This window comes from Vigna umbellata, chromosome 5, assembly GCF_029865625.1.
Source record: "Vigna umbellata cultivar VRB3 chromosome 5, Vumbellata_1.0, whole genome shotgun sequence".
In the NCBI taxonomy this organism is placed as follows: Eukaryota; Viridiplantae; Streptophyta; class Magnoliopsida; order Fabales; family Fabaceae; genus Vigna; species Vigna umbellata.
In genome coordinates, this window is record NC_142169.1 from 63,001,630 (window position 1) to 63,010,671 (window position 9,042).

The window sequence follows — 9,042 nt, forward strand, 5'->3', positions numbered from 1 at the left end:
AATGAATTAAAAGACAAACAAAATGAAAAAAATCAGAAGGACTAGGTCAAAACCCATTACTCACAACTAAGTAAAAAGTGTTCAAAGCATCTTAATAACCCAACTATAGGTTATTTCTTTCTGTAATGGTGTTTGGAACATATGAAATATATAAGAATGGAAGAGAAAGAAGTTGAAAAGGGTCTGAAGAAGACGGTTGTTTGGAAGGATAGAATATAAAGTGAGGTATATCAGACTAAATATGAGAAGAAAAAGAATCCATGTCTGAGAATTTGATTAAGGACTAATGATGGTTCTACTTTGTAGTAGGGTTGCAGAATCATTTGCACTTTCTTTCAAAAATATTTTTGCTTACCAGAAGAAAATGATAAGCTTTTCTTGAAAGAGCAATGGGCACCAGAAGGATAATAATCATTACCACACATAAATAGATGGGGAAAATGGAATAATAAACAGCATGTTATTTAATTTAAAATGTCAAGCAATGCACCAAAGACATTGCAAAGTTGAAGCACAAGCTGAAAATGTGAAGCAATGTACGAAAGAAAGTGAAAATGTCAAGCAAACTGGTTTGTCATGAAACGCAAAGGAAACAAGGCAATGTTTTGTCCTTGAGCAATGTAGAGAAAGTCTGCATAACCAAAAGACGAGTCCTAGTTGTTGCAGTTGAGAGCATCCCTGACTCTGAGAATAGTTGAGGTTAAAAGAGAGTTGACAGCTGCTCCAGCTTTCCTATTTGGCATATTGCGTCCATCAGCACTAGCTAGTATTTGAAATGCCACAGTCAGCAATGACCCTCCCAATCTTTCAGTATCTGCACCATCAAATGCCATAGCTGAATTTGGTTCTCCATCTGGACAGATCACAAAACCTGATGGAAGAACCGGTAACATTGAAGAGTTTTCTCCCATTATGGCCGCAGTCATAGTTGCTACATCAGTTGGCGCATATATAACATACGATCCCATCGGGGTTGTGAAACTCTCTTGAAGAATCAGTGCATTGTTCTCGCTAGGGATGAATGGCTACACATGAAAAATTCAGGTCAAATCAACACAAATACTTAAAGAAACAGTGGTCAACTTAGGGTTGTGTTTATTAAAACCTAATTCAAAGTTGTTGTTACCTTAACCATACAATTTATGAAAGTGTTTGATGTAATTGTACTAAAAATTAAACTAATTAACCTGTCTTAGAAGAACAAAGTTGAAACACGAAACAAAAAGAAAGATTTGAATAAATTACCCGAATAACAGATACACAGTTCCCAGGGTGAATTCCATTTGAGATGTGTGCCACCTTGTGTGCCTGATTTCCACAGGTAAGAACATCCCACTGAGTATATAAGAAAAAGCAAATATTAATCATTGCGCAAAGCAAGATTAATTGAAATCTAACTAACTAATAAAATGATTCCTGCATATAATAAAGTTATAGGTATAGTATTTTGAACCTGAGCACGGTTTTTATCATCTAGGAAGAACTCAAAAACTTTCATATAATGGAGAGGAAGCCAAATGGAGGTAGCAGCTGCAACAATCATGCCACTTGGCTGTCCATTGATTTTGCTTTCGCGAATAGAGACCCTAACCCCACTAGTGTTCGCCAGATCACAAAGCGGAAAGTCCAAGCCATCTGCCATGGTTATACTTTCACAGAAGATTTTCAGCATACGATGAGAAAAATTCATTATACTTCGCCTTCCCTCAAGAGAATTGATCACTGAACAATGGATAAGGTAAACTTTTTTAGTTAGCTATAAGGACATAATCATCGATCATAATAGAGAGATAGATGTGCAAGTGTTAGGGTTTTGAGTTAAATATGAGAAAGTTTGACCTCCTGCAGCGTCATGATCAGGTATCTTTTCAACATAAAAGGCAGCAAATCTCTCGCAAATTCTTTGAAGTTCCATAATCCACCTTTCAGCTCCGTATGCAACGCCCTTAACAATAATATCTTTGTACAGCGGATGTGTTTGGATTTTATCATCCACTTCCATGTGCTCAACCCAAGTAACCTAACATAGAACATAATATATATGAAGTGATCAGTGATTTACTTTGAATACTATTGGAATTAATTACATTATTATGTGATATGAAGTGATCGGTGTGAATCCCAAAATAAAGATAACAGAGTTTCTAAATCTGGATATAAGCTCAAAAAGTTTTATTTGTTTTAGCATCAAACTAATTCTATAATTCATCCATATTAACAGTTCACCACAGTGAAATATAAGTCTATAGATTAACTTTATTTATAATGTCCAAGAATTTGAATTTTTTTATTTTATACTAGCTAGTTCACACGTACATAAAATAGTGTTTAAAAATTAAAACGAAAAACTGAAAAAAAGAAAATTCACTTCATATTTAATTTGTTGAATAAATATATTGCCCTAGCAAGTGGTACAAAGCAATAGGTTAGGTGAACTATTACATTATCAGTTAGGCCTTCATGTTATATAGAATGGCCTCTAAAATTTAAATCTTATTGTTGAAGATCTACTAAAGTAGATGACTATATGTAAATTACTAACCATGCAGCAGCCATTAGGCAATTCCTGGATCAAGCATCCAGAGGGATGTTTCCAAGACTGAAAAATAGAGGGTTTTTGCTGGAAGGAATCAAATGATACATCTGCTATCACCAGGCCTTCTTCAATTTGTGTACAGAAACGAAGGAATTGAAATTCACGAGGTTGCACAAAGGGTGAAAGAACATGCATTTGCTGGAACATCTGTCATAAAAGTATATATTGTCAACAAATTAAAAACTTATAGTTAAAAAAAATGAAATAAAATTACAAAAGCAAGGTTTGCATGAGAATATATACCAGCTGCAAGGCTCCACTTCGGTTTCCTGGCAAACCTCTTTCGATTACTTTCAGTGTTTCTGCTTTTGAGACAATTGTTGGGAACAAATTCACCCATTTGTCCTGAAAACATGAAATCAACGATCATATCGATAGCAGTATTGCAATATTAAATAAAAACTAAGAGAAAACTAGTCAACAGAAAAAGGGTTATGATATGCTCACCGAATCAAGAAACATGTCAACAAGCTGAAGGCTATTAATGTTCACTATTCCTGATTCTTTTGTTGCTTCAATACGCACGTTTGGCCCTTTGAAATGTTTGGTCTTTGGGAACATTTTTTGATAGTTTTCAAGCAGTAGACAGAGCTTGCCATCTTGAGATGAGGACTTAATCCAAAAGGGCTCATTAATCCGAACAAGCCTAACTAGCTCATCCATTGCGGTAGCAGCAACCTTAGCCATAAGGTTTTTTTCTATGCCTTCACTCGCAAATAAATTATGGCCACCATCCATCATATGCAAAGCAAGATTTGGATCATGACTCGAACTTCCACCGATCACTTGGTTCAGTGGATTTCCAAGTCCTGCAGCATTTGAACTTGATCCTATGATGGGGAAAAAACCCTGTTGGAACTGATCAGGTGGTAACATCTGGCTCTCCAAGTACCTCGAAAGTAGACGAGACACCTTCTCATGCTGAACACCAATCACATCAATAAATAATGTGTCAATTAGAATTTAAAACAGTAGCAAGCAAATACTGTATATATTCACATGAAATATAAAATGAATCAATGGATGACTTCACGAACCTCTTCCTTTAGGTGCATATTTTCAAGTCTCATATTATGGATAGCATGTTCACGATCTCCTTCAAGACACGGTGGTCCCCCACAAGATGGGCAAAGCATACTCTTCAAGGCCTCTTGCATTGTAACATTTTCTGTGTGTATCCTATCATTCTCAACTCGAAGAGCAGTGTTATCTGCTCTCTCGTGTTGATTCTTTACGTATAACATGCACAAAAATGGTGAGTTGTATATGATATTTCTCTCACTTCACTTCATAGTTTTATAAAATTTTTGTACAAAATGTTACTGTGGAAAACACTTTTTCCAAAATGACTAACACGATTAGACTAAAGAGAATGAATACCTTGATCTGGGTCCTCTTATTCTGAAACCAGAACTTTATTTGTCTTGGCTCAAGACCAATCTCAGCAGCCAATTGACGTCGTTGCGCCTCATCAGGGTGTGGGCAATCCTTGATGAACCTTTTATAAAGAAAAATAAACCCCAATAGTTAATTCTTTCTTAGCAAAACAAATCATTAAATAAAAGTTATTCACATCTAAAATAATTTTCATTATTACGAATGAAAGATTATAATTAATTTGTAAATTTAAATTTAAATTACTTTCTAATTTTAACTATCAAAATTTTAACTATTGATTTTAAATTGGTCTTTAATTTTAAATTAAAAATTAATTTAGACAATACTTTTTTCATATTTAATAATTTTCTTGTAATATATTGTAATTTTCTTTTATAGTCAAAGATGTTCAATAATCCAATAGCGAGAGTATTTACTAACAAATGCATTACCAAAAAGAACATGTGCTGAGACTTTTATATACAGTTTTATATTCTGTTTTTCTTGTTGATTAAAAATATCTCCTTAAATCAATTTCGAATAAAATGATAAAAAATGAGCAGAAAAATAATCCATTATTATAAAAACATAATCATTTATGTTATTATAAAATTGACGATGAGTTATATATAACTGCTTTCGTATGTCTTTGATATAAGAGATAATGTATGATGATTATACTTAAGAAATAGTTGGTTATGCATACTAAATAAAAATAAATAAATAAATATATATGTAGTAGTAGTAGTAGTAATATTTCTATTCAGCTAGACACAAGAGAGAAAGAAACATATCTTCGGATTATGTGTTAATATATATTTTGTCTTGTCGTTAAATTATGAAAAAACAATCAAAGCCTTTGATAAGTTCAAAACATGTTACTTCTTCAACTTAATCATATACATAGCCTACGGTTAATTTAACTTTAAGTTGTATTTATAATCATTTCAAATAATTTGTTATTTGCTCTATGTGAAATTTTGAGTAAGAAGGAAAAAGAAGTTATGAATTGAAATTAAATTTGATTTGTATAAGAGGAGAACAATTCATTTAAAAAGATAATACACTTCATTAAATATACTAATTATAATTACACGTATAGATAGAAAAAAATTACTGCATCAGTCAATTTAACAAAATAATGATATATATAGTGCAAACGTCTCAAAGTCAAGAGATAAAAGAAATAGTAAAATATTAAAAAAAATGCCGACTGAAAAAAAATACAAACTTATTGGTTAATATATTGTATAGTATAATTTATCAGCATCGATTTCACTATGGTTTTTATGTGCACGATTATGACATTCATCATTACAATCAAGCACCAAAAGTGATTCTTTAAAACAATTGAGGGTTCATATGTTTTGGAGTTCTATAAAATTTATTTTGAAAGATTTAGTTTTGATTTAGGGTTTCATATTTTGAAAGAGAAGAATACTTTTTCTTTTGTTGGTGAAGTAAACTTGCTATGCATGTTTAAATTGGTCATGTATTTGCAGTGAAAAGTGTGCTTTAGACTGAAAACTGTGAAAATTATTTTCTAAATTATAAAGATCGGAGGCAAAAAATACAATTTGTTAATCCGAATCTAAAATCAATTTTACTTCGCAGAGATTAAAATTTTCCACTTCTCTTAATCGAAATCGATTCGACCCAACGCAAAAAGTTGATTTTCCTTCCACAACATACCCAAACAAGCAAAGGGCGTGGTACAAATTAATATGGGTACATTAATCGTGATGCTAGAGACAATAAAAACCACATTAAACCAAATTTAATACAAAAACCCTTGAGCAAATAGATCAAACCAAAATTCACAAAAAAAAAAAAATTAAAATTAACGAACCCCAGAAAAGCAAAATCAAGAGGAATTAAATGTGGAGAGAGATCTATAGAGCTTGATTTAAAAAAAATAAAAGATTTTTAGGAACATGCAGAATTAAATCTAGACGAATTATGTGTTTACTCTTTAATTTGTTTCACCGAAAAAGCAAAATGCTCCCTCAAAATGAAGCAAATCAAAGTATTAATTAATTAAATTGAAAGAAAAGAATGTTAACCTAATTACCTTTCAAGTCTTGATGTTTGAGAAGAAGAGAGACGTTTGTAGGAGGTTTTCCTTCCATTGTTATGGCTTTGAGAACCTTCATCAGCAGAACCACCAGCACTTGCCATTGAAGAATCCATTTCTGAAGCAGACTAAGCAAACTGCAATTACAACTATGGCAGATTTCTGAGCCTTTAGGTTGTTTATATATGGCCCTAACTCCTTCACACCCTCTATGTCTTTGCATGTATGACTTGTCCTCCACTAAAAGTCAAAAGTAAAAAAGAGAAGAACAAAAAAAAAAAAACTTGATAATTTTTTTGGATTCTTCTGTCTGAGATAAATAGAAAAAAATATTAATATTTTCCTTGTAATATAATTTTATTAATTGTTGATGAGGTATTGTACAAAACGTGTATTTAGACTTCCATATAAAAACTAAATGAAATATAATTTGAGAACCATAAAATCAATTAATTATGTCAGAGTCTCGTTAAATAAAGCACGAGTTATTTAGTGAAACCAACACAATAATGAAAAGTATATGTTAAATATGTATTTTAAAAAAAATATATATAATTCTACTGAGATGAGTACTGAAATCTCCTGTTCAGTTCAAAGGAAAGAAAGTAATACGAGATAGAAAGTTTAGAATTTGAAAAGAAGAGAGAATAAAATGAATTTTTAAAAATTTTTATTTTTAAAGGATATTTTTCTTTCTTTCCTATTTTTTTCGTTTTTTCTTTAACTAAACAACAAAATGTACCGTTGTCAATGTTGCGTATTCTCTTTATCTTCTTTTTTCCACTCAATTATATCATAAATAAGCAATTATGAAAAGTTAAACGTATGATAATTTAAAAGCAAATATTAAATAACTTATGTCATTTGGTTTATGTAATAAATGTTTTCTTTTATTTATTGTGATGAGTGGAAGGTGTTGCATGATGGAAACGACTCTCCACGCGGCGGACTAATTTAATTTAATTTCAATTTTAAAAATCACCTTGTTAATTTGTTTACGAAAATTCTTGTAATTTTTCTTTTGCTTTTTCCGGTGTATAATTGAACCTCATTACCTTGAAAAAAAAAAAGTAGAGACCAATGTCGAGTCATGCAGTAAGAGAAATAAATAAGAATTGTATCTTTATGACACCTCAAACCCATCAACATTAAACATCACAGATCTTCAAACGATCAGTGTCAAATGATCATCACAATCAACAAAAACATCCCGAGGAAAACCTAAAACACAACATATATGAGAAAATCAAATTGCTTATTTATATAAGTTGAGTTACTAGGATGATTGCTTTTCTCTGTGTGGGTGATGGTTGTGTTTTTCTTTTCTGTTGTAAATTTATCGACAAAGTCACATGATTCAATGTCAGAAACATTTGACTGATCTGTTGAATAAAAATTGAGAGGCATGGAAAAAAGAAAAAAAAAGTATAATTCTTTTCTTGTTATACCCATACAATAATTACTACCATATTAGATCTGTTTACATAAAACTATGCAGTATCAGAGGCTTGATGTTTTGGCAAAAAGATATGTTTGATTTAGAGATGATTGATAAGTTAGTATTTGAACTTAGTTGAAAAATTGTATAAGGAGCATTTTTTTTCTTATATGTATATATTTCTTTGTATATAAATTGGAATAACTTATTTATTTCTGACATAGCGCATATATGTTAGGATGACGACTAGAATCAAGCACGCGAAACCATCTTAGGGTTTTCAGAAATATTTTTCTTCAATCAATTGACTTTCTTTAGCAATATTTTGTTTTTCTTTTTACTTTGAGGATCGATGAATATAAGATGCAACAATCAGTAATACTTACGATTTTTGAAACAAGAATTAGAACATGTTGTAAGAAGGAAATTACTCTCAATATAAAAAGCTAAATCTAGTTACCCCATTTTTTCACAAACAAAACCATAAAATATATGAAGAACTGTGCCAACAAGAATACTCGCTCTCAGTAGAGTTACATCAAATTAACGAAAACAAAACCATACTAAAACTAGGTCTTCAACTATGCAAAAAATTCTCCACACCATTTATCTGTCTTGATGCATCTTCTATTATGAATCACAAAACCTGCACAGAAAGTAAATGGTTTAAGGAACATGATCATTACTTGATTGTAGAATTTCATAACACAGTATAGATTTTACCTGTAGAAAGGGTGATCCATTTCATAACACGAGTAATGAATTTTACCAATTGATATTCGACCAAGACATGCAGAGGTTCTGTATGTTTCGCAAACAAATTCTTAATTTTTTAACGATCTGATTTCATAGGTGAGAATGATCAGAGAAGCATGATTTCTATTATCAGTGACTTTCATTATATGTGCTCCCAAGCAAGGAATCTTGATTCACTTAGTGAATGAGAGGCAATAATTTGAGGTGCAGTTTTGTGTTAAACCAATTTCTACAGCTGAAGATATGCTCAAAATATTGCACCCACTGCGAAAAGCAAACAAACATTGCCTCACGTTTCTTCATGGGAACTGCACATCTCTATAGATATACCAGGATCGTCTGAAACATATTTTTGTATCCCAATAGATGATCTAAACAACGAGAGGAAAAAGGCAGAATAGGTTTAAATATGAAAATATAAAATCCATTTAGGTTTGAACATCCAAAACAAAACAAATGATAATATTTAGTATAATAAACATCTAAGAAGTCATAAAAAAAAACTTACAACTACTTATTGCTGCATGCTCACCATGAATAATGCACAATTCAACACCCACATGATGTAAGTGATGTAAAGATTAGCAGGAAGGGGAAAGCAGGGAGCATAACACTACTTTAATCCATAGATAAACACACGAAAGCTTAAAGATTATTAAAAAGGACAATTATATATTAACACAGTTTTTTTTACAATATTTTAGCATAACATGAGTCGTTTTGTCATTAAATTTAAAGTACATAACACAACAAATAAATAATGAATTAATAAAAAATACACATATATTATATTAAAATTTT

General features: G+C 31.2%; 1 protein-coding gene across 1 annotated transcript; it reads right to left on the reverse strand.

Annotated features, from left to right (window-relative positions):
- Nucleotides 1–455: 455 nt before the first annotated feature.
- Nucleotides 456–6,219, reverse strand: LOC124819934 (homeobox-leucine zipper protein ROC8-like). The gene is made up of 10 exons (XM_088091993.1): nt 6,045–6,219; nt 3,977–4,094; nt 3,634–3,825; nt 3,044–3,517; nt 2,840–2,941; nt 2,543–2,743; nt 1,840–2,020; nt 1,454–1,722; nt 1,246–1,335; nt 456–1,025 (listed from the first exon to the last, which is right to left on the reverse strand). Exons 1-10 carry the CDS (start codon nt 6,161–6,163, stop codon nt 654–656), a joined length of 2,118 nt encoding a protein of 705 aa, XP_087948119.1. The 5' UTR covers nt 6,164–6,219; the 3' UTR covers nt 456–653.
- Nucleotides 6,220–9,042: the final 2,823 nt, after the last annotated feature.